General features: G+C 38.9%; 2 protein-coding genes across 2 annotated transcripts; one reads left to right on the top strand and one right to left on the bottom strand.

Moving 5' to 3' along the window:
* The first annotated feature begins 4,976 nt into the window (after nt 1-4,976).
* Nucleotides 4,977-15,096, top strand: hey2 (hes-related family bHLH transcription factor with YRPW motif 2). The gene is made up of 5 exons (XM_042391509.1): nt 4,977-5,813; nt 8,685-8,763; nt 8,881-8,964; nt 10,257-10,338; nt 13,666-15,096. Exons 1-5 carry the CDS (start codon nt 5,728-5,730, stop codon nt 14,373-14,375), a joined length of 1,041 nt encoding a protein of 346 aa, XP_042247443.1. The 5' UTR covers nt 4,977-5,727; the 3' UTR covers nt 14,376-15,096.
* A 3,456-nt stretch (nt 15,097-18,552) lies between these two features.
* Nucleotides 18,553-25,403, bottom strand: LOC121882531 (lactoylglutathione lyase-like). The gene is made up of 6 exons (XM_042390855.1): nt 25,157-25,403; nt 23,290-23,372; nt 23,056-23,196; nt 22,258-22,325; nt 21,968-22,057; nt 18,553-19,738 (listed from the first exon to the last, which is right to left on the bottom strand). Exons 1-6 carry the CDS (start codon nt 25,223-25,225, stop codon nt 19,644-19,646), a joined length of 546 nt encoding a protein of 181 aa, XP_042246789.1. The 5' UTR covers nt 25,226-25,403; the 3' UTR covers nt 18,553-19,643.
* Nucleotides 25,404-26,429: the final 1,026 nt, after the last annotated feature.

A 26,429-nucleotide genomic window follows, 5' to 3' on the forward strand; every position in this document is an offset into this window, starting at 1 on the left:
TGTGTTGGACGTCCTGTGGGAACGAGGGGTCGAGCGGTGTGAGGTCCGAGGCGTCGTAGCGACGGACGGGTGGCGAGCAACGTCTAACTGAGAATAATACACCGCTTCCTCCTATTCTTTCTCTCTATACACACACGCACACACACACACACACACACACACACACACACACACAGCTTCCAGTCATGTTCTCTTGTTCCAAAAAGGATTTCCGACTCATGGCCCGGCGCTCCGGCCCAGTGTTCCCCCAGATATTACCTTCCACACACAGATATTCCTCTCTTGACACTCGGTGTTTCCTGCTATAGGATGGCCCTGCTTGTCCTCCCTGACCCATGACACTAATAAACCTCTATTATCATCAACACACACACACACACTGACACACACACACTTATTTTTATGGTCTTGCTTTTAATTAACCTTTTATTTGCCTTTTACTGTTATCTGCTGTTTTTTGCTACCTGTTTCATCTTTCTTATCTCATGATTTTATCTCTTTTTATCTTCTTAATCACTGTATTGTTTATTGTATTTCTCCTTTCTTTTAATATTTTTAAATATCTGTTTGTACCTCTTTCTGTAAAGCACTTTGAGCTGCATTTTACGTTATGAAAGGTGCTATTTAAATAAAGTTTATTATCATTATTATTATTATAAATACACACACACACACGGGCGCTAACGGGGATTTTGGGCCCTTTGCCCTGATTCCCTCTGTAAGAAATGTGAGGCCATCTTTTACAGTGTAAATGTATTTTTATTGGTAAAATTAACATTAATGAATAACTTTAAATAAACATAGTCATACAGTGGCCATATGACTTGAAGGTATTACAGTGACGGTTATGTTTTGGCAGCTCTTGGTGACAGCTGGAGTTATCGGTTACTTTAGATTTTAAATTCTGTTTTAGGTAAGACCCTAACATATCATTATTTCTCCTCTATTCTTCTTCCTACTGTCCTTTCCTTCTCTCTCCTCTATCCTAACCTTCTGTCTTTCCTCATTTCTTTCTTTCTTTCCTTCTTTAAAGGTGCAATAAACGACATTCGGCCCCACTAGATGTCAGCGAACAGCTAGTTGCTATGTAAAGATCTAGCGGAGTAACAGTGACCCGAGCAGAGAATGAAGTCGCACTCCCTCTGTGTGTGTGTGTGTTGTAATCCGAGGCTCTCTGCTCTTTGTTTTGATAGCTGGTCCGGCTGTACGTGCGTGTTAGTGCATGTGAGTGTGCGTGTTAGTGCACGTGGGTCCCTCTGTGTCCTCCCGTGTCTGTTTTCAACAGACATGGGTCACAAAGTTTCTCATATTACATCTAAACAGAACACTAAAATATGTGTCTGAAAACATTTGATGCCAGAAATAGGCGATGCAGTAACAGAATCATGATCCATATTTGATCAGCGTCGCCTACTTTGACAGTTTGATCTTTTCAAACTTTGCTGAGTAAACGACACACACATTTGTCTTGGATTTAGATGCTGGTGCTGTAGTGCCACATCTACGGGGAGCTGAATGTCGTATATTGTATTATTTGCTTTGTACTGTTTGTTATCGTGCTGTTATATTTTTCAATTGTGATCTGCCTAAGGGGTTGCAGATGAAAATTAGCAATAAGCTAACTCTGGTACAGCACATCAAATGGTAACATTTATGTTTAACATTGTACATGGTCCCAATAAATACATAAATAAATAAATATCGCACCTTTAAGCGACCTGACAGGATGAAAATCCCACAAACTGAAGACGTGAAAACCAGAAAAAGTCATATTTCCCCCCCAGGAACGAGCTACCTGACTCCGAGTGTTTAATGAAGCGAAGGTTGCGCAGACGGACTCGCTGTTGTGTTACAGCAATAATCTGAGATAAAGAGACTCTGATATAGTTTAGAAACACGGAGAGAAAGAGAAGGAGTTGAGCCAATGAGAGGGTGCTGACATCTGAAGTTATTAGCTGGAAGAAGAAAGAACGGATAAATGTTGAGAATATGTGTGTGTGTGTGTGTGTGTGTGTTATAATTCCTACATTAAATCCTTGTTGTATTACAAAAAGATTAGCAGGTGTGAAAAGACAGACGCTTCTGTGTGTGTGTGTGTGTCTGGCTTCTCTCACACGATGATTGGGTTTCAGCGTGCACAGCCAGGAGTTGTGGGAACGTCTCTGACACACACACACACAAACTGAACTATGTCACTCTCATTTTTCTATTTTCGTCTCTCTCTCTCTCTCTGTGACACAATCGGTCCGTGGCGGAGACGTGAGAACGTTCAGGATTAGAGTCAGTAGTTTTAGAGGAATCATGTCATGATCTTAAAGTGTTGGACTGGTGTGGATTTTACCAGTTCAGTTTGTGTTCTGGTGACGGCGCCCTCTAGTTGTCAGAGTAATCGTAACGGGAGCGAAGGAGGAAATCAGGTGACTGTATGGGAGGAGGTCGGGGTCGATGGTTGAGTCAACAAAACATCAGACTTAAACACGAGATATCACTGTTCACTTCCTGTTTACAACCGCAAGTCAGCATAGTTTAATGAACGGTTCCCTCCACTTTAACAAAGTGCTTATTTTAACCCAAACCGCAGTATTTCCCTAAATCTAACCAAGTCTTATTTATAGTGTTGTCACATAAAAAATATTTATTTGTCAACAGTGAATTGTGCTACAAGTCCTCCAAATTAAACAATGATAGAGAGATACGTGGTTTGACCATGTGACTCCAGAACGACACATAGGAACATTTTCTAAGCAGTAATGGGCAGGACAACATCATTTATCTCTTCCAAAACTGTTACACATCACTGTTAAAAAATAATAATAATAATGTTTTATCATGTGACAAAGCTCTGATTAAAGTCTGGTTAGGTTTAGCTAAAGATCATGGTTTGGGTTAATACGATCACTTTGTTAAGGTTAAAGAAACATGTGGTGTGGGTTAAAGTTACTATGTCCTTAAAGTTAGTCCACCTTCATCGTCATGGCAACAGTAATAACCACAGAGTTAACCCATAAGAACCCATGGTGACACCAACCCTTTCAATGTTCTGGAAAATTCCTTATACAGCTTTTATCCTTGATTTTAACTCATGAAGTCCCTAAAGTGACATCTGCTGAACATCCTGGTGCAGTCATGTGACAATGTGTGAATCTGTGTAGCCATGACATCACTTCCAAAATGGCAGCGGTGTGCCTGGTCAGCAAATGTAACATAACTAGCTAATTTTAAAAATCTTGTTTTTTGTTACTAAAGGTAGGTTTCAACCCATTTAACATTTCTGATGCTTTAATGAGACGTCCTGTTTTACATTTAACCTGTTCTAACCACATTTCTTGAACAAATTGAACAAATTGATATAAAACAAGTATAAAACAAGACATATATGTGACATTACAGATCTTTGACACTGAAGGTAGAATTTCAAAATAAAATTCAGAAATGTGTTCCTTGTGGTCCATTTGGTCTGTTTTATATTCCCCATAATTTTCCTTTAAGGAGAAATGGGTCTGGGTTCTTATGGGTTAAGGTTAGGGGACAATCATAGTTACGTCCCAACTCGTGGTTGGAAACAGGAAACGAACAGCGTCTCCTGTGTGGCAAAGTCCACTGTTGGGTTAATGCCTCCATCCAGCCCTCCTCCTCTGAATGAGGAAATCTGTCCACATATATATATATACGTCATCTGAACTGCACCACTGCTCCGGATCATAATTACAACGACTGCTAGACGGCATCTGTCACTCAAGCGTAACTATATGTTGTTTTTGGATGACTGACATTACGACCTTTTGTGTGTAGTGAACGCTTTGCAACTTGCCAGATATGTTCTTTGATAACATTTCCTCATTATGTTTTAAAAAAAACATAATCTTGGTGGCATTATGCTTCCCAAAACATATTTGCTGTTGCAAGTTAATATGATATATTGAACCTTGACTGCTTCTTCTTTTAAACAGCATATGGAGAATTTAAATAATGTGATGAACATGGAGGATGAGGTAAGCAGCCCTCTGCAGTTGCATGAATTATCTGAACTCCTCTCTTGAATTGATTGCCCTGTTTTGTGTGAATTATATCTATGAATTTGACACAGATCAACAAATAATGAAAATATAATCTATGGAAACCCTTTTTGAAATGCAGAAAAATGTTGTTTGTGCATTTTTTTTTTCTTTTAAAAGGGTACATATTCTGCTTTCTGTTAGTCACATCCTATTGTTCTTCTGTTATTTATGATGTTGGATGCTAAACATGTCACTTAAAAGTTCCAAAACTTGAGGTGAACGCATGTAGAGATGATCCCTGCAAGTCAAAAGTCAGGGCTTCAACCTGCTATGAACACTTCGTTTGCAAGGTGACCTTTACTTCCTCCTCCTGATGACATCAAATGGATCGCACATGTCCACATAAAGGGCCAATATAAAATAAATAAGGAGTTTTAAACTGTAAATATTCCAGGAGAGCCCCAGAATATAAATACAGACCTGGAAATGTAATTATCTCAATTATTTCTGTTCATGACATATAAGAGAAGGCCTATTTGTCTTTGATATTATCCTTCTTATTCTCTGTGCTTCTTTACTGTTAGTGAAGTTATTTGGAAATATCAATAAAGACATTGTTGAGGAAAAAATCATGTGAAGTAGAGAGCATCAAAGTTAAATAATAGAATAGAATAGAAGACAATAGAATAAAGCAGACACATTGGATGTTCAGCTTCACTGCAACAGTCCAGTCTGAAACCTGTTGCTTTATATAATGACTATTTTTTGACTGTCAGAAGTGGCCTCGTTCCCATGCGCATGCACACACACACACACACACACACACACACACACACACACACACACACACACACACACACACGAGCTGCAGTCTCGCGCACGCACGCACGCACGCACGCTGAACCAGACAGGCGGTATTATCAGGAGAGAAGGACCAGCCCCTGCCGACACTGCAGTGTGTGTGTGTGTGTGTGTGTGTGTGTGTGTGTGTGTGTGTGTGTGTGTGTGTGTGTGTGTGTGTGTGTGTGTGGCTCCCAGGCTCCGTGGGAAAGCTCCAGCAGAGGAGGAAGAGGGAGGAGGTGATGGTGGTGGTGGTGGTGGAGGACACACCGCGGTCACCAGTCCAGTCTGCAGCCGACACACAGGCCACCTGCCTCGGACTATTTACTGGACTCACACCGCTGGAAAAAAAACACTCCTGGAGCTCCGGAGAAATAATTTCACACTAAACATTTTTTTAGGACTTTTACTGACTTCAGAAACTCAAAACAGTGAGACTGCAATATTTGCAACATGTTCACCAACTTCTTCGTTTGCTGATGTGGGAAAACTCTCGTTTTTGACTTATTTTTTGGGAAGGATTATAAATTAAACGTTTTTCTGCAAGAGAAGAAGAAAACTAACCTGAACCATCATTATCTCCTGGAATAAAGAGGCTTTTACAATCCGTTAAACACTTAATACATTCCAATATTATTCCTTTAAGACTACAGGTGGTTTATAGTGTCGTCATCGTGGTTTTTGATATTTTCCTAATATATTTCCTTGTAGTGGCCTATAGTGGACGATCAATAATTAGTGATAGATCAGTATTATTTTCCCTCCTGTAGTGGGCTGTAGTGTTTTATTATTCCTGTAGAAGGAATCGATCATCTTTAATAATCCTCCACACCTCCACGTCTCCTCCCCGGGGAGAGACTTCCACCCCCTTCCCCGCCGTCCATGCACCATGAAGCGGCCGTGTGAGGACAGCAGCTCGGCGGAGAGTGACGTGGAGGAGACCATCGATGTGGGCAGTGAGAACATTTATCCAGGGTGAGTTTTGAGGGAAATGACTATTTATATTTTATATTTCCCAACAAATGACTTCAGTGGCTAATGATTAAATCTAACTTTAATAATTTAAACGTATTAATGTAAAGTAGATTTTGTCATTTAAAGACTTAAAGTCACCCACTTTCCTTTAAAAAGTGAGATTATTTTGGTTCAGTGTTGTGCTGTATGATGATGTGTGACTTCATAAACCCAAGACTAAATCTATTTTTCAAAAAGTTTAAATAGAGACTTAAAATTAAGGGTTATTTTCATTATCTGTTAATTTTAGGATTATTTTCTGATCTTTTTTCTTGTTTAAATGTCAGAAAAATTGACAAATAAATGTCATAATTTCTCTTCAAATGTCTTGTTTTGTCCAACAATAGCCCAAAACCCTAAAAGACGTTCAGTTTACTATCACATAAGACAAAGAAAAGCAGCAAGTTCTTATAACTGAGAGATTGTGTAGAATTTATATTCAGTTATCAAAATAGTTGCAGTTTAGGTTTCTGTCAATCGATTAATCGTTTCGACTCAATATCTGAAAACACAGTAAAGTCTTCAGACCATAAATGTTTTCTCTTTTCTAATCCAAGAACTAGAATTAACCTTTATACTTCTAAAACGTAGATAAAACACTAGAATAAAACATTATAGATGCACACTAGCATGTTACTAAACGTCTTACTGCTATTATTAGAATAAAAATGTAAAAACTCGACGTTATAAATCAATTTTCTTGAAGTTTATAATCTTGATGATCCAGGAAGGGCCAACGTTTCACCACTGAAGAACTTCTGTTTCCAAAAACTTAATTTTTATGTAAATTAAAGCATGAGATATTAATTTTGCCATAAAATTCAAACTTTATCTCACAATTCAGACACTTAATGCATTCATTTTATAGGTTATAGAAGGGATCACAGTGACTGTCAGAAAGTTCAGGGAAGAACAAGAAAATGTCTGAAAGTCAAATGAAATAGACTACATCCTCCTGACAAGAGGTCACATAGTTAACTCCACCCACCTGGCGCTCAAGGCATCATAAAACAAACGTCCAAATACAGGACTGGTGGTTAAATAAAAGGAAAATCGATAGAAATGATCAATTGGTCAATCAGAGGGAAGCTAAATTGTCGATAAAGTGAACCAAAAAAAAGAGAGACAGCCAATTATTTTTGTTTTTTTAACGTTGTTAGATGGTTTTTGAACATCAAATGGAAACAAAATACACAGACAAAGTAAAGACACCTTAACAGTACAATAAAGAAAAAGAAAAAAACACAAAAAGACAAATTGCTACAGAAAACAGAAATACAGTATCGTGATGTGACCACACAGATTGTAATAAATGGTTTTACGGATCGGGTTTCAAACCTACTGAGAAAGAGCTGCCATGTTTTATTGACTTTTTTGGAGGAACCGTGACGCACATACCTGAGCTTCTCCAATTTAAAGGACACAAAGGTTCACAATTATTCAAGTCTGTCTTAAAACAATAGTCAGGAGCCCAAATGAACATTGAAACATGTTTTTCTTGCTGTAATTATTCCTCCTGTTCATACTGACCGTTAGAAGATCCCTTCATAATGCACTTACAATGTAAGTGATGGAGGACAAAATCCACAGTCCTCCTTCTGAGCAACAAATGTATTTAAAAGTTTATCTGAAGCTAATATCCAATGAGTCAAATCAAGTAGATATCTTTCAACGTTAGCCTTTTTAGTGCCAAAGTCTTTTCTTTGTTTTCTATACTTGCAAGGAAACACAAAGAGGGAATTTGATGGTAAAAAGACTGTAAATGTGGCAGATATTCACTTGACTGCTGAAGCCTGATATAAGCTTCACATCAACTTTTAAATGCATTTTTGCACAAAATGACTGTGTGGACACATTTCCCCACACTGTCCTCCGTCACTTACATTGAAAGCACATTTGAAGGGGATCTTTTAATAGCCAGTATGAACAGGAGGAATGATTACAGCGAGGAAAAACCTCTTTCACTGTTCGTATGGACACCTGACTGTTGTTTTAAGACACACCTGAAAACTCGTGAACTCGTCCTTTAAGGTGCTGCATCACTTCCTTCAACCGCTGAGTTGTGATTCGGAAGGTGTAAGCTTCTCTAATTCAGTAAAATTTACCCAATGTGCAAGAAGTGTTACAAATGTGGCTCCATTTATATGACTGTTATAATTTAAAACACCAAACACTGCCATCAGAGGATCCAGTTGTACTGGCCGTTGAACAATATTTGACAGATTTATGAAAATAGAGCATCACAAATTGCAGATTTTGGAGCAATGTCAAAACATATAAAACACTTAAACACAAGGGGACATCTTGGCAAGTTTTACTAGACATCTACAGTTTTGCTGCTTTTTACATTTAAAGGTAAAATCCAACCTGAGACAAACTGTAAGATATCAAGTTATTTAATATGATAAAGAGGTTTAACGACATTTTGTGCCACAACCTGCCTTCTCTGCTTCAACTCTGATTATTGACATTGCCTACATTTCCCATAATGCCTTTCAACAACCCTCAGAAAAGGGTTTTCTCTAACAGATGCAGGTGCACATCTGACTATAGCCGTGACACAGTGCAGAAAAAGTACAACTAGAGAAAAAAGGCATGTAGAGAAACATGGAAACTGTGTTGATTTTGTTTTTTCTACTTTTTGTGTAGAAATGCATCATTATTTCCTCCAAATTCATCAGAGAAGAAGAGAAACGTGCAGTTTTTAATCATTGCAGAAGTAAAAATAAACAGTAAATAAACACCCTGCAGCTGTAGTTCAGATGTTCGGTAAAGGTTTCAGGTTTTGTTGCAACTGAACGCATCGACTTCATTATTATTCTGTTTTCACAGGTACATGAAGGCGTCTTTTATAAGATGTGGATCACCGACAACGACCACTCAAGTCATGGCGAGGAAAAAACGCAGAGGGGTAAAGTTACGATTCGTATTAATTGAAGTATTTGTAGTTGAAGTGTTGGTTTTAGCTCAGGAGTTATTTCAGCTGTAGATTGAGGTTGTTTTTTTTTTTTTACGGTTTATTTTTCAGATTATCGAGAAGAGACGCAGAGACAGAATCAACAACAGTCTGTTGGAGTTACGGAGGCTCGTCCCCACGGCGTTTGAGAAGCAGGTTCGTTTCTATAGAATCAATCCTGATGCAGAAATAATAAATAGTCACGTTTAAAGAAGCTTATATGAGGCTTCAGCAGTCTGAGTTAGTCATATCAAGTGGATATCTGACACATTTACAGTCTTTTTAGCATCAAATTCCCTCTTTGTGTTTCCCTGTTGAGCTGCAGGTGGAAGTATAGTAACAAAAAGAGGGACTTTGACACTAAAAAGACTGTAACGTTGAAAGATATCTACTTGATTTGACTCATTTGGACGACACTTGCATTGTAAGTGCATTATCAAGCGATCTTCTAATGGTCAGTATGAACAGGAAGAATGATTACAGCAAGAACTTTTTTTTTTCAATGTTCATTTTGGCTCCTGACTGTTGTTTTAAGACTGACTTGAAAAATTGTGAAAACTCAGTGCTCAGCGGGGAATGAAGCTGCAAAAGTCCATGATACTAAAAATCATATATAAGTCCATTTCTCCTATACCAGCAAATTACATAATCCATTTTTTAAAGATTGTTTTGAGGGACATTTAGCCTTTATTGGATAGTGAAGCAGAAAGGAAACATTAAGAGAGAGATGGATATGGCATGCAAGCAGGGTCCTTGGCTGGAATCAAACCAGGGACATCACAGTTATATGACAACTACCAGGTCACTCCTCACATAACCCTTTCAAGCAGCTACACAGAACAACATATAAATCCACGTATAAACCAACTTTTGTTGGTTGTTTTTCTTGTTTTGTTTTGCAAAATGTCCTAAAAATGAATAGTTACATACTTGCAAATTTTTAGGATGTTAGTTTAAAATAAGGGGAACTTTAAAATAAAGTGTCACTGATATATATTTAATGTTTAACTCAGTAAACCTGCAAAAGCATGTCACATTCACCAACAAAAACCCCACAAAAACTAGAACTTTCCCCATAATTATGACTCATTATCAACAGATCTGTATCTATTAATTTTCAGGGCATTATCTCATTATGACTTTTTGATTTTTATCATATTGGGAAACTAATTTTTCAGGGTCGGATGTGTCTAAACAAGAATAATACAGGTTTTAATTCCACACATCGTTCTCAGTGGTTACAGGTGTGTTAACAGTCAAACCAGCTGCTGTTGTGTTTGTTTGGAATAAAGACAGACAGCAGAGTGTCCTGAATCATATTTGTTTGTAAGATTTTTTTTCTTCTTTTAAGCTTAGCACATGTAATTTTCATGATTAAGAGCTGTGCAAATTGACTTATTATCTTTCAGATGCATCCTTCTCTAATCTTTGGTCTGTTTTTTTATCAGGGTTCAGCTAAACTGGAGAAAGCAGAGATTCTCCAGATGACTGTGGACCATCTGAAGATGCTGCAGGCCACCGGAGGGAAAGGTAACCATGATCTTAAGGTTTTCACACACATCCTTCATGGAAAACAGAGCTTTTAAAAACTGATAACCGTTTAAAACTTCAACAGACTTTCTACAAAAGCTTCATTTATCCCCTCGTATGCTCGGTATGTCCAGTTTTCCTCTTGTCTTTGGGGTCGTTGGTTTGTCAGGATTCTGACTGAGCTCTCGCTGGATGAGAACTAAGTTGTGAATTTGGTTTTGTTGAAACAGAATAAAAGTGGTGAAAGCACAGAGGTTTAAGCAGCTGAGACTCCGGAGACTGACAGCGGCTGTAATCCAAAACTAGTTGTTATGCGGACTGAAAGAGGCAGAAGAAGAAGAATTTAGCTGCTGTAGAAATGTGTAGATAACAAACTTTTAGTAACATTTTACTTGAAGTCTCCCTATTTAGCATTAATAAGCAGTATATAACCTGTTAATAAAATATAGTTGTAAGATATAAGTCTTTATTAATGTATTAGTCAACAACTATAACTCTTGCTGCTGTATAAACAAATAATGAATGACAATATAGTAAAATATGTCTTGATGGAAGTTATAATTGCTGACACATACTGTACATTAATATACTGTTTATAAATAGTTGGACTTTAACGTGAAGTCTTGAGTTGAAAACATGATGATGTACGGATGAAAGGTCAAAGTTTTACGTTTTATGGTGTTTTCAGATTTAGAGTCCAGACACACTAAACTGACAGTCGACTATCGGGCGCCGTCGGGCAGGATGTTCTTCTTCTTGTGTGTCTAAAGCCGGGCAGACTGTGTACAGATAAAGCCTGATTTGGTCGCCTCGGACTAATTTTAGACTCGGGTTGAATTTCTGCCAAATCAGTAGTTGCCGTTTTGACTCTCAGTTTGAAGTCACGGCGTCTTGATTCATCATCTGATCAATCATCAGCGATCTGGCTGTCAGACAATCGCTTCTGAGATCAGATCTCCCGACACGGCTGCTGTTATAAACTGTATAGTGAGCTTGTTTGAATCTGATATCGCAGTCTATTTGAAATGTTGTGGTTTAAAACTGTCGTCTGACTGAGACGCTGTGACGGAAAACTGAACTTCACATCAGATTGTTGCATCTTCTGGACGTCTGTGGCTCCAGATTTTGCTGTTTTTCCTTCTTACTTTCCTTCACGGTAGAATTGCACAAAGTAACGCTGCCTTTCTCTCTTCTTGTCAGCATTGACATCTTATTTATTGTGTATATAGTATCTATGTCCGTACAGTTAGAGCATAAAAGTTCTTTTCATGCATAAATAATAATAATAAACCACACAGTGTCTGCACAGTTCAACAGGCAGTTTATCAGTGGCTATTCAGTTGATTCAGCATGTTGTATTGAGGTTTGACGCAGCTGGTGAGAGAAATCTTTCTGATTTGCTTTTCAACAATAATATTTGTGATTTGACTCATTTTGTGGAGTTTCTTCTCATTTTGTTGCCTCCATGTTTTTCTTTTCTTCTTCCACCACAAGCTGACAACGCCAAAGCTTTATCTCTCATCAAAACAAACTCTCAATTTTATGTCGTGAGTGTCCAATGAATTTATTTGCGTCTATAAAATGTGTTGTTGGTCAGTCGTCAGTTGTCTTTACGACGTGTTCGCCTTCCAGCAGAAGACGTGACGTGACGCGTCGGTCGCTCGGTCGTCAGCGCTGCTTCATCAGAGCGTCAGTGTGGACATGATGTCAGTATGACAGTCAGTGTAACAGTTTAAAACAGTATTCGTGTGACGGAGGGAGGTGGCGAGTCCATGGGAAAACGCTGCAGGGATGAAAGCACCACTTGACCCTGAGCCGCGCTGTTTGCTTTCATAAAGCCTGAGGGGGGGGGGGGGGGGGGGGGGGGGGGGGATGGGGATGGTGGTGGGAGGAGGTGTGAGGGACTTTTGGCTGCGTTCACATGCCGTCTCTCTGCAGTGTTTGTTTGGGTTTACCAGCAGCAGCGTGTACAGAGCAGAGACTGAACAAACATCCAGTCAGCTGAGCAAAAAGTCTTGTCAGGGTCACAAAGCTGTTGGTGGTAACTGTGTGACAGAAGATTAACTGATATTCACTGCAGAAAGCATCCACTGTGACGAGTTTAAAGTGGCTTTAAAGTGACTATATTCAGTGTTTTTTAATAATAACACAGTATAAGCTGTCAAATGTATAATAAACGTGTTGTGTGTTGCTTTTAGTGATGAACCTACAGAGAATTATCAGCCACTCTGCAGCTCCCCTCGGCTTTACGGAGCTTTATAACGAGTTTCAGCTCATTGTTTAGCTGTCTGACTGCAATTTTACAGTTTTGGTTGACTCTCACAGCTCTCATAGTGTCGTTTTTGCCGCAGAAGGTAGCTGTTTTCAGAGAAAAAGCTCTATAAACCCACTGTACACCTGCTAAGCAGAGCTAGGAAGATAGTAAAGGACCCCCAAAGTTCTGATGCCTGACAACTAATATAATACTTAATATAATATAACACTTAATTCAATATATTGTAAACATTTCGTTCAGGCCCACAAATCTTTTCTTGCTATAATCGCTGCACACTGAAAGACTGAGGGAGTTTCTTCCCACAGGCTGTCACAGCTATGAACAATGAACAATAAACTCTTGAAGGACAATACGTTACACCCAAGTACATTCACCTATGTCTCTAATGTAAAACCAGGAACTACACTGTGATATGCACATGTATATTTTGCACTACTTCCATTTAAATACTGTTGCCACCTTATTTGTACACACACTTAATCCTCTACCATTTTGCTCTTGTATGTTCTGCACAACTGATATTTAAATACTATTGTCAGCTTATCTACTGTTCACTTTACAACCATGTTTACACTTTTGCTCTTATCAATAGTGTTTAATTTTTTTTTTTATCGTTGGCTCCTCCTTTTACAAATGTAGGTATAGATTTTGTAAATATTTGCTTAGCTTTTTTATTTCTTGTACTTGTATTGTACACTGTCTGGGAGTTTGATGCGACAACATTTCACTGTACGGACTCTTAATGCATGTGACAAATAAAATATCTTGAATCTACCAAAAGGCAAACAGACACAGTTAGCTGTAGACTAGCTGGTGAACATAGTGGAGCATTTAGCAGTTCTCGTCTCTCCTTTCATATACACATATTTGCCCTGTATTGAAAACCAGTGGACATACAGACAGTAGAAGGGGAGTTTTGGGGGGATGCAGTTGTCTCAGTTTTGTCTTTGAGAACCGCTGGAGTAGAGAGACAGGAAACATAGAACGATGGCAGTATGATATGCAACAAAAGGACAATTTTGTCATATTTGTGTCTCTCTGTGTGTCTGCAGGTTATTTCGACGCCCATGCTCTGGCCCTGGACTTCCTGTCTCTGGGCTTCCGTGAGTGTGTGACGGAGGTTTCCCGCTACCTGAGCGCCGTGGAGGGCCTGGACTCCAGCGACCCGCTTCGCTCCCGCCTCCTCTCCCACCTCACCTCCTGCGCTTCGCAACGCGACGCCACCACCCTCACCGTGGCCTCCCATTCACCGCTTCACCCCCACCACCACCACCACCACCACCACCACCAGCAGCAGCAGCCTCACCCTTTGCCCCACCCCTTCCACCCCCACCACTGGGCAGCCGCGGCCGCTGCGGTTGCCACGGCGGCAGCGTTTCGGCCTCTACCGGCCGCCGCAGCGCCGTACGGACTGAGCGGGCTTTCTGTTTCTCCAGATGCTGGAGGTGGAGCAACCCAGAGGCTGGCCTCCTCCTTTTCCTCCCACGCAGACTCCACCTCCTCCTCTTCTCCTTCCTCCTCCTCTTCTTCATCTCTCGTGCTTCCCTGCACCCCCACTCCTCTCTCCGCCTCCCTCCTCTCCCTCTCAGCATCGTTTCCCATCGCCCTGCACGGAGGTTTCCCCATCCTCCCTCCATCCTCTTTCACCTCCACCGCCGCCGCCAGTCCTCCCATCTCCTCCTCTTCCTCTTCCTCCCAGACTCCTCACAGCAGCAGCAGTAAACCCTACAGACCGTGGGGAACGGAGGTCGGAGCTTTCTGACTTTTACCAACTGTTTTGGCTGCTGACTAACCTTTTAACAACCTGAAAAACACTTTTATCACCAGTGAAACAAGTTACTTACAAGTTTTACCAACACTCGACGCGAGCAACTAGTTCTATTAACTTGTTAAACTTTGAGATGTTTTTTTTGTCTGTTTTCCACCTGCTGATTTTACAAAGTGACTGTTTGTTGTGAAACGTCTGCTCAGAGAAGAGAAACGTATGGTTTTATTTGTTGTCTTTTTCTTTTCCAATTCAGATTTACCAAACTGTTTTAACATGATCTACCAGTTTCAACTGACGTTTTGTTCCCGTATGAGATTTACTCCACTTGGACAAAAGTAAAAAATAACTCTGAGATAATCAATCCACTGATGCTTTAACCCGACTAACAAAAACAGATGTTTGTTGTCATATTTTCCACATATTTTACAGAGAATCTGCTAACTGAGGATACTTTCCTAACTTTATCACTGCAGACCTGCCAAAGCCAGTTTATCCACAAAAAAGACTCGATGCAAACCACGATGAAGATTAAAGATAAGAATGTGATTGTAATGTTGTACAAACTCAACAATATTAGATCATATTAAGCCCCTTTTTCACCTTTTTTTTCTTTCATTATCTATCTGTGGTTTACATGTAAACTGTCACTGAATTCACCACCAAAAATCTGTGATTCCTTGTGTGCCTTTTTACAAATAAAAATGAAGTAACAACACTGCTGCTGTCATGAAAGTGCCGCTGCTGCTCGCTCTGAGCATTTAAAAAAAAAAAAAAAAACATGTTGATTTTATGAAGATTGACCACTATGACTATGCAAGGCAACTGTCACATGACCAACAGGGTTTGATCTGACATCAGCTTGTCGGCAGAGTAGAAAAAAACATCACGAACAAAGCGTTTAGAGCAGGTTGAAGCTCTGGCTTCTGACTTGTAGGAAACATTTTTACATACATTCACCTCAAGTTTTGGAACTTTTGACCAGTTTAACAGGATATAAATAACAGAAACTCACTGCTATGCAAGCTGGGACATATGATTCAATTAGCTGATTGTTTAGCTGAGAAAACAATCTCACCACAAAGTCCGTTTAGTAGCTGTTCTGGAGCTTTCAATCATGTCACACGATCCTCCTCGTCAGCTGGAGTTTATGCAGTCTTCATTACATTGTAGATGTTCACTTTAAGGATCACGTTAGCTTAAAAGTTGAGGTAATAAAAACACAAAAACATGAAAAATAAACAATAAAAAGCTGATCCACTGAACAGACCTTACAGTGTTTTCTCAACAAGATTCAATTAACAGTAAAAAATCTGGAAAACAAAACATTTTTAAATTCAAACTCTTAAACTTAAGAAATCTGTGAGTGACCAGACGACATTCACAAGTTGGAAAAGTCTTACAGATTTAAACTTTACACACACACACACTCTTACACACACACACACACACACACACACACGATAATCCACTCCTTCTTGCTCTTTGCCTTCATCTTGCAGTTGATTTACACGCTGAAATCACTGTTGGACCCGTTAAATCCTCCCAGAGAAGAAAACGGCGTCATTTCCAGCTGAATGGAGGATTAAAGGCTGACAGGCCTGGGAACAGCTCCGCAGGCCGTAAATCCGCCCCGGTCAGCCGACACGGTTCTCACGCCGGGACGTCGCTTTGAAGTGACCGGCGGTAAATTAGGTGACATGAGCCGGTCAGCACTTTACATACAGACATACAGAGAGAGAAAACAGAGCTGATAGAAACCGTATGAGGAGACACTGAAGAAACCAGAACTAAATAAGTAATACAAAATAATACAATAATAAATAATACAAGGGAGTTGTTGTGTTCATCCGCCAAACAATATAGAACCAAATCATCGCTAACGACACACATGAATCATTATTTCAAAACTGTTGACAGATCTTTTGGCTCCATTAGCTGTACTGACAGTAAGTACTGGTGATTTGCAGTTTAAGATTTCAAAATGCTACAAATGGTTGAAAATTTGACTTTTTTTTTTTTTTTTTACACATTTAGTTGTTTTTACTATTTATATTTTGTATTATTTAAAGGGGACATATTATGCTTTTTGTGGTTTTCTGTTATTTATATCCTGTTATGATGTCAGATGTTAAACATGTTCCAAAACTTGAGGTGAACGTATGTAAAAATGCCCCCCTGCAAGTCAAAACCCAGGGCTTCAACCTTAGTACATTTAAGTATCAAGAGGTGAAAATCACAGTACAACAGACACAGGCATCGTTAGATAGTTAACGTTAGCTTCAGCGGCTCTGGGTAGCTTGTGGAGAGAGAAAGTTATGATGTCCCTTACATGACTTTTGGGTGTGTCGTCTCTCTAATTATGTATTTTTACAGGCGAATACTTCAACAAATTTATGACAAACTGCAACTTTCTTGACTTGCAAAATAATCTTATAAATATGTGTAATTCATGGCACAATTCAAACGGGATCAAAAAATGATTTGTCTCTTGCTGTTGACTGCCGTACATATTTTTTCCAAGTTAGGTCCCATGGTGGTCCAGCAGATGCTGTTGGGGGGGTCAAAGGGTACAGATGACCTCAGCTTAAGGCCCTGGGGGGGCGGGGGAGGGGCATGTAAAGGTCTATGACTGACCCTTAAATGGGATCAAGTCAAACAATTTACTTACTGACTTATATCACTGACAATACAATTTATATGTATTTAAATGATAAATAAATGTATTGTTATAATTAAAACACATTTCAACTTGTCATCTGATCCTCCACTGTTATTGTGAAAATGGTGCGAAACACTTGGCCAGTCTGATGTGCAGAACACACGTGCCCTGCTAGCCTGGCAAGCTAAGTCAAAATGCCGGTATGACAGGTATGACAGGCGAAGCTGAACATAGTAAAGGTGAGGAGTTACGCAGACTAGCAAAAAAAACTTTAGCTAGATGAACCTTTAACATTAGCACATTCATGTAACTAGATTAAAAAACACAACACTGCACTGCCCTTATAAGGCTGTTGTATTGCAAGCAGCTGGTGTTACTAATGCTTGAAATGAGCGAATTGTTAGACCTAAAGTCAGCAAGAATCAGACTGTTCCTATGATATCACCGTCTATCAGAAACTGAGTATCCCGATACAGAGCAGGTCCACTTCCTCAGAGTCTTCTGCTGACTCAGATTCAGAGTCGCAGATAGATGCATGAGATGAGGCAGCACAGGAAAATAAACAAGTATGCCTATCCGATGATCCTGGACTACGGCCAGAAAATATGAAGGATGCTGACAGGGAGGAAATCGTTCTCCGGATAGGCTTGGGAAAGAGAGTCCCCTTTGCTGAGACTATATAATGAGCATAAAAGACATAGACAGTACGGCAGACAAAAGTGAGCGAGACTGGCTGGCCTACAGGGACAGTGAAAAGGCACTGTTTTGCATTCAATGTGTTCTTTTTTCTTTCGAGCTTGAAAACAAGTCGTGCAGCGGTCTTAATTCTAAGAAAAGAATGAAACTGTCAGAGATAAAGTGGCATAAAATATACAGACAGTTTCCAGAGTACAAGAGGGGCCTTGCACACCAACATTGCTGCTGGAAATGGAAAAACCCTTCAGAATTTCAACCAAGTAGGGTCCATTTGATAGATTTGACAGTTAATAGCAAAACGTTTAAGCTATGCTAACCGTTTCATGTATGTGAAAGTAAGATGCTAACGATTAGCTTCATACTCTGGGAGGTATAGTTAAATAAAAACAAAGATTTGGGTGGTTTAACCTGTTTTGCTACTTAGTCGATTAGTCAAGCTTTCTAACCAAGTAGGGTCCATTTGATAGATTTGGTAGTTTATTCCATATCAGAAAAACGTTTAACTGAATGACTAGAAAATAAAACAGTACTTGAGCTGAAAGTGAGCTGTCAATCAAACGTGAGCTGGACACGCCCACACAGCCCTGAGAAATGGTTTGAGCAGCCAAATGAGCTGTTTTTGAGCTAAGTTTTCTAATAGTTATGAATGTTTATTTTCATTCAGATTTTTGTGGATGCTTAGTGAGACACTCAACTTAGATATCATATATGCATTATATATGATTTTTAAGCCACGTTTCCAGAGGCTTTAAAGGCATCTGGGATAGAAGAAATTGATGCACTCAGAAATAGACAAAAACAAGGTGTTATTAGAGAGACAGCTGGGTGTAACACTTCATTTGGTCTGCAGAGACAAGGCTTTTAGAGGTCACTCAGTTATTTCCTTGGCACACCGGAGCTACTGGGTAAATATATCACATGAGCATCTTCAGAAAGTGAGAAAGCACCAACAACAGGGGCAAAAAAAATGCAGGTTCATTATCTCTCTGCTGACAGTCAGAATGAATTTATCAATATATGTGGCGCCCAGGTTTTAGAAGCCATTCTTCTATAATATGTGATGCTACGCCTGACGTATCTCGTAAGGAGCAGGATGTGATTATGCTAAGATATGTTCACAAACAAGATGAAGAGTGGGAAATTTGAGAGCAGTTTCTCAAATTCAAAGGCCACAACATTGATAATGCAGAGTGCTGTGGTCAGGGGTTCGATAATGGCTTTAATATATGAAAATTTTTGTCCCTCTGTCCATAATTCCTAATGGCTGGCCTGGCAGAAGGGGAGAGACTTCGCCTCTCTATAGAGCCCCAGAATATAAATATAGACCTGGAAATATGGATGATATGTCCTCTTTAAGTTATTTTTCTATTTAATATCTAAAGTGACCCTACAAACCTTTTTGCTCAAGTTTTTGATGCGCACAGAAACTATCACGGTCTCCTATTTTTGTCACACTAACTTATTCAACTTTTTGAAATATTCGTACAGACATTCATGTGATCCAGAGGTTGAAACTTACTTTTCATCAAATTATAATTTGTCCAATACTTTGTTTTATGACTGAATGTCTCATTTTCATCGTGGTCTTGATGTTGAGTGGTCGATGTCACGCTCCTATTCATGTTGGTGCTCAGAACTTGTAAAGCATCCACAGCTTGAAAGCGTAATATTACAATTTCAGTCTTAACAAAAAAATACAACAACAGACTGTCAACAGATTCAAAACAACAACAACAACTTTTTTCCTTTTTTTTTTTTTTTTTTTTTAAACATAACATAACAACATAACAAGACAACAACATGTCTAACAAGGAGAGCTTATGTAGGTAAACAAGGGTTTGTCATGTAAAAAAAAAAAAAAGTTAATTTAGCAGTTATCCAACCGTGATGCACAGTGTGTCTCTGCTCTAAGGCGACATTAATGAGACCATGTTGTTAGGACTTAAAATCTCGATCCAGTAGCCATCAGGATCCTGAATGAAGGCCAGATCCTTCATTTTACCTGCGAGGAGAGAAACATGGTTGTAGTTACTTTAATAAACATTTAACTGACTTACATTCACTCTCTGCAAACTAAACCTAAACCGAGTGTTAACCCTAAGATTTGTGTCCACCATTGAGTCCCAATGGTGGAAAGTAACTGGTGGAAAGTACATTTACTCAAGTAATGTTCTTAAGTACAAATGTGAGGTACTTGTACTTTACTTGACTATTTCCATTTGATGCTACATTTCAGAGGCAAATATTGTACTTTCTACTCCACTATATTTATTTGACAGCTTTAGTTACTTTTCAGATGAAGATTTGACACAATGGACAATATAACAAGCTTTTAAAATACAACACATTGTTAAAGATGAAACCAGTGGTTTCCAACCTTTTTGGCTTTTGACGTCTTACAAAAAGCAGTGTGTAGTCGGGGTCACATTTCACATGTCTATGAGTTGTTAACAGCTCTACCAAATAGTGATTTTTCCCTCTAAACTTCTCACATGCTTTCATTTCAATAAATGTTCAAATGATCCAATATTTCAGCAAAAATCAAAGATTAGAGAAAAAGTTCAAAAACTGAAAACAGATTTGTGTATCAGAACTTTTTTTTCTTCTTTCCTCTCCCATTAATCATCTCACGACCCCTCAGATTTATCTGCTGACCCTTTGGAGGGGCCTGACCCCTATGTTGGAAACCACTGGACTAAACTAGCTAACTATATATAAAGTATTTGAAACTAGCTCCACCTCCAGCAGCTACAACAGTAACATGCTGCTCTAACACTGATGCTTTAGTATTAATAATCTAATGATGTCATATATAATAATATATCAGTCAGAGGGACCAAACCACTACTTTTACTGCAATACTTAAACTACATCAAGCTCATCAATACTTATGTACTTTTACTTAAGTAGGATTTTTCATGCAGGACTTTTAGTGTAATGGAGTATTTTTACATTTATGTATTGGTATTTTTACTTCAGTAAAGGATCTGAGTACTTCTTCCACCACTGCTGAGTCTTCATAAAGTGACTCTGAGGGCAGATTTATGTCGCTACCTCTTCTGACCTCCAGTTGACTGTGAGCTCCACCTCCTGGTTGAAACTTATATCAACCAAAGGCAAGTGGACGTTTAAGACACTTCACCTGTTTTTATGCACATTTTCAATATGTGCTTTATTTCCATATTTACTGTAGTTGTGTGGCAATTTTCCTGTGCAATGAGGAATTATTACTATACATTATATTTCAGCTGTGCTCACTTCCACTTTGACCTGTGGTTTAGATAATCTGGACAAACTGGTTTGTTTCTGCAGCTCGTGTTTGTTGCCTTGTTGTTCAAAGAGTGAGTGCAGAGTTTTCATAACCGGAGCTACAAAGATAGTAATAAATTGTGGTTTCTCTTTAAAGCCCTCACTGTGTCAGTTCATATTGTGCTCTCAAACAAGTTTCCAATTTAATTAAATCAAACCACCAGACACAGAGAGTCTGGGACTTGGAGTTGTGGGGCCCTCCAGGCAGTTACCAGGAATGTGAAAAATTTCCTTTTTCATATTGGAGACTCTTCCCTGCTTTTAATTTCTAGACTGAACATACAAGGGTTTGGTCAGTGTTGAATGTGTGTAATCACAACTGTCAATATAATAAACACATGAACTTTATTATTTTTATCATCATTATTATTATGATTCAAGATTATGTTTACAATAAAATGTATTCAGTATACTTATAGTTACATAAAATGTGTTGTTAAAAAACTTTGAGAAATTTATTACGTACAAAGTCAAGATGTTGTGATATGTAGCGACAAGCTACAAGCTAGCGAAGCTGTAAACAGAACGGCATTCTTGCACATGCTCAGTGGCGTCTGCCTTACACGGAACTACTCTCCGGAGACTGAAAACGTGATCGCTGTTATTAGTCTTTGGAGCAATTTCTAAACGATGAAACCTGACCAAACTCTTCATAATGAAGGAACATGTCACCCAGTGCAGCGGTGTGGCTTAGTGACGTGTTTTTAATAGTTTTTGGACAATAACGGAGGTCTACGGCACAGAGGAATAAGATATATCAGGCTTTGGATACACACATGATACTTGTTAGTAGATCAGTTCATTGTTGGTTTGGATCCAAACATGAGATTTGTTGACAATAAGGAAAATATAGAAAATCGCATATTCTTCAAGTTGCTACTTAGTCTGATAAATACGCACTCTGACTTTTCCAAACACTCACCTGAGTCTGGTTTCTTGACAAACGTCACTCCTTGCGCTTCGAATACTTTGCAGGCAGCGTAAACGTCAGGGACAGCAATGCCGATATGACCTGTGACACCAAGACGGCAGGTTACACCCAAAAAACACACAACAACAACAACAACAACACAACACACACATAAAGAATAGAAACTGTGTGTCACCTCATCTGTCAAGTGGTTTTGGTAATAATGACAAACAGTGACTAAAAAATAAAACATATTCCGATAAAAGTCAGTTAAGACAGTAAAATTTTTAAGAACTACTCACCAAATCCTCGCGGCTCGTTGTTCCCATTGTGATAAGACAGACTTTCATCTGACTCTGAACCCCAGTTACTGACAGACAGAGAAACAACATCCAGTAAAACACTGTGAGATTCATTACAGAGCTGCAATGATTCATCAATTAATTGAGCAGTTTTTCTTTGTCATATATTACAGTAAATTGAAAATCTTCAGGTTTTGCACTAAAGAAAATAATTGTTAGTTGCAGCCCTAATTCATTATCAACAAAGTTATAAGAGCAGTTTTTTGCTCCTGGAGAACAAAGTACATTTTGCATCATTTCGTAAAAACAGCAGGAAAACAGGTTTTTATTTTAATTGTGATCAGCTAAAAAAAAAACCCTCATTTATGCCATTTATCCAAAGTATTTGGACAGCTGAACACTTCAGCCATATCTGTTTGTTAAATATATAATTATAAATTCATGGACATTAATCTGCAGCCTCCACTCTTCTGGTTTCAGGTTTTCCTTCAGATGTTGGAGCTTAACTGCAGGGATTTGCTCCCAAGTCAGAGTTTCTGCAGGTTCACTAAATTAAATTTTATAATTATAAAGACCTTTTTAACACCACATAATATGTTTTGATTGATTTATTGTTTATTTAAGTGTCCTGCACCTTTCTGGTTCCCAGAAGACAAGACACTAAATAATAATAATAACCAGGATGGCCACATGACAATCATGAGGTACAGTTCCACAGATTCAAAAAGAAAATATTTCAGAGCATGTGTTTATATGGAAGAAATGTGTTTCAGGGTGTGTAGTGGTGGCGGTACGTACTGTGTGAGCTCTATGGTGGCTCGGCGAGAGAACGTCCACGCCGTCCTCTCCTTGATGTCAGCCGGGATGTCTGACTTCTCCTCGTAACCCAGGAAGTAGAGGGTGAAACGCATCGAAGGGAAGTCGATTTTCTGGAGCAACCTGGAAGCCACAGAGGAGCCCAGTGGATTAGATGGTTGATCAGAGCAATAAATGCTGAGTTCAAGTTTGGAGAGGATGAGAGCGAGGACTCACGTCAGGCCCAGGACTCGGGTGTAGAAGTCCAGTGATCGAACTGGATCTTTGACCCTCAGCATCGTCTGCTGCATCATGTAGTCCTGCAGGCGCACAAGTCATCGAGAAAACAGAAACATGCATCTTTAAAGTGGCGTTGAATTAACTTTTTTATATAAACAATTTGTCAAATGAGTACATGGCTGAGGCTGAGAAGGGTCGCTTGTAGTAAAGAACCCACAGAGAAGCCTTTTTAGCCTCTTTTAGCTCATAGTTTTGGTTTTATGTCACATTTTGGTTTGTAACAGCTCTACAAAGCCACTGTAAACTACCTGCTCAGCACCAAACAGAAAACAGACACAGTTAACGACCAGCTGGTGAACATAGTCAACCCTGTCTCCTTGAAATTACATTCAATTCTTTTTATTTGTGTTGGCAAATGTAATCTCTGCCTGGTTACGTGCACAGGTAACGTCTTTTCAAATGTAAGAAGCTACATTTATAAATCACTCTGAAGCAGGAGGGAGGAGGTCGGGGTGAATGGGACTCTGACAGCAGAGACCCAGGTTCATATTCTGGGTCCTGTTTGTGTTCAGATTTAGGCAACAGGCACTTTGGTTCAGGTTTGTGAAAGACCGTGATGTGGCTTAAACCTGCAGTGCAGAACTTTTACATATAAATGAACATCCATGACATTCAAGCCTTTGCCAAACAAGTTAACACAATGCTGATTAAGCCTCTCACCACCAGATAAATCTCTCTGTATTTCACAGTATACAGTTTTTAAGTCTCATGTCTGGCACGACATTCCCGCACTGGCTGTTTGGCTGTTAATTGTAAAGCTCTCCTAGACTTTCCAAATGTCATCGGACCAAATGGATCATATTATTATAGTTTATGACATTGTTTGTTTTTATCTCTAACAAATACATGTAAGAATATTTTAATGTTGTAGTTCATCATTGTGGAGCCAAGTTTAGATACTTTTGGTAGATTAATAGTAATAGTACTGCATCACATTATATAGGTGTATCATATGTTACCTTTCACACAAAGTGCATAACATTGCAGACAATTTAAACAACAGTAAAAATATTAAAATATATTATTTTATGTAAAATTTTCATCTGAAAAGTAACCAAAGCTGTCAAATAAATGTAGTGGAGTAGAAAGTATAATATTTCCCTCTGAAATGTAGTGGGGTAGAAGTATAAAGTAGCATCAAATAGTACAAGTACCTCAAAGTAGTACTTAATTGACAAAAGTACATTTTAAAGCTTTAAGCAGCAGTGTGTCCTTACAGAAATGATGATCTTGATAATTCACTGTAACAAAAAGTTTCATGGGAGTTACTTTCTGCTAGATAAGTTCTGGAAAGACGAGTTGCTGTTGCAGTTTTTTTTCTGTCATTTGAGCTTTCAGCACCACAAACTAAAAAAAACATTCAGCTTCATTGTCTTGTGGTAGAAGCAGAAATCTCAGAGGCGGATCTTTTTCTTTTTTTAATCTTGTTACATGAAACCAAAAGTTTCTGCATGGCAGGATAGAAAAAGAAAATGTTTTATGTGATTTGTCCCTTTAAGAATCAGCAGCAGCTTTAAAAAAATGTAACTTTCAGCTTTGTGTTTGCATTGTTTTCATGCCACAAAGTATAAATCCTGTACTATACTTTAATGTAAAAGTTTCTGTAGCTCAACATACATCCTGTACAAAATGTCAAATCAGTTCAGTCTGGCCTACAGGCATCTGCAGGTCTGAAGCCACAGACGACTTACAGCCAACAGGTCTGACTGCATTACAGCCTCGACACACAGTCTGTACCTGCTGCCAGAGCAGGACAGTAAAGTATACACATTAAAATAAAGTAGACACAGTAGAAAACAGTCACCTTGGTGATGGGGTCTCCCTCTTTGCAGGCAGCGGACATGGCCTCGTCAGACAGACCTCCGCCCTCCATGGCTCACAGATCAGACTGTTCAGATTGAATGAACACACAATATTCTCCTGGGCTGTGGTGCCTTCAGGTGCTGCTTGAAAAACTTGTGTTTCTGAGATGTTATATCTGAGTGCTTTTAAGAAGATAAGAGCATGTTTTTCCCCCTCTCCTAAACACAAAAAAACACTTCACATTTTTACCATGTGTATTAGTTGATCGACAGAAAATGAATCACCAACTATTTTGATAATTACTTAATCGTTTTGAGTAACTTTCTGTGAAAAAAATACAAAAATTCTCTATTTCCAGCTTCTTAAAGGACGGGTTCACAATTTTTCAAGTGTGTCTTAACAGTCAGGTATCCAAATGAACACTGAGAGAGGTTTTCTTCACTGTAATCATTCCTCATGTTCATACTGACTATTAAAAGATCCTAATGCTAATACTTATGTAGCTTTACAAGAGTATTTCCGCACTGTGGTATTGCTACTTTTACTTTTATAAAATATCTGAATACTTCTTCCACCACTGATGTCAACTTTGCCAAATAAAGTCACTTAAAAAAATCATCTCGGCAGCTCAGGTATTAAAGGATTTCCTGACTTTGATATTTCTGACAGTCCCTGAATGCAGCATGACCAGGTGTTTTTGTTGAAGGAGTGGCCACACTCTGAGTAGATGCTGCCTTTAGCTTTTAACTCAACTACTGTGACTACAACACCCACAGTACCGACGAGAAAATGCAACCGAGCAGCAAACAGATATAGTTCACTATCACTAAATGCTACCGGCATCACATCCTTATTTTATCTGCTCCACAAAGCGTGGAGGAACCAGAAAATACTGAAAAATAAAGTGGATTTAGTTTCTCTTTTTAAAACAAATAACAAACAAACTGATGTGAGATAAAATAATTAAATGTTAAATGAAGTCTGGCAGGAAACATTTAAGACAAATGGTATTAAAGTTCTAGTATCTGCTGAGTGGATAATTATGATTAAAAGCAAAAGATTCAGTTTAAGAATGTAATCTATATGTTTGTTGTTGTAAACCCTCATGTGGGGGCGAGGGGGGGCTGTCTGTGTAACCTTTTCAGTGTTCAGGTATGTGTGTGTAAATGCAGGAGAAGCCAGAGCTGCAAGTCTGGACAGATAACAGAGATGTTTCAGGTAGCAGAGGACGAGTGTATGGACTGAACAACATGACACAGACAACACACCCTGGA

This window comes from Thunnus maccoyii, chromosome 17, assembly GCF_910596095.1.
Source record: "Thunnus maccoyii chromosome 17, fThuMac1.1, whole genome shotgun sequence".
In the NCBI taxonomy this organism is placed as follows: Eukaryota; Metazoa; Chordata; class Actinopteri; order Scombriformes; family Scombridae; genus Thunnus; species Thunnus maccoyii.

Bases quoted from the DNA above. Each gene is read 5' to 3' on its own strand.
- LOC121882531 (XM_042390855.1), bottom strand. From the start codon at position 25,225: ATGGAGGGCGGAGGTCTGTCTGACGAGGCCATGTCCGCTGCCTGCAAA. The intron at 22,326-23,055 runs GTACGTACCGCC...TCTGTCTGTCAG, and splicing joins GCCACCATAGAGCTCACACA to TAACTGGGGTTCAGAGTCAG. The intron at 19,739-21,967 runs GTGAGTGTTTGG...CTCTCCTCGCAG, and splicing joins TGTCAAGAAACCAGACTCAG to GTAAAATGAAGGATCTGGCC.
- hey2 (XM_042391509.1), top strand. From the start codon at position 5,728: ATGAAGCGGCCGTGTGAGGACAGCAGCTCGGCGGAGAGTGACGTGGAG. The intron at 5,814-8,684 runs GTGAGTTTTGAG...CTGTTTTCACAG, and splicing joins AGTGAGAACATTTATCCAGG to GTACATGAAGGCGTCTTTTA. The intron at 8,965-10,256 runs GTTCGTTTCTAT...TTTTTTTATCAG, and splicing joins CCACGGCGTTTGAGAAGCAG to GGTTCAGCTAAACTGGAGAA.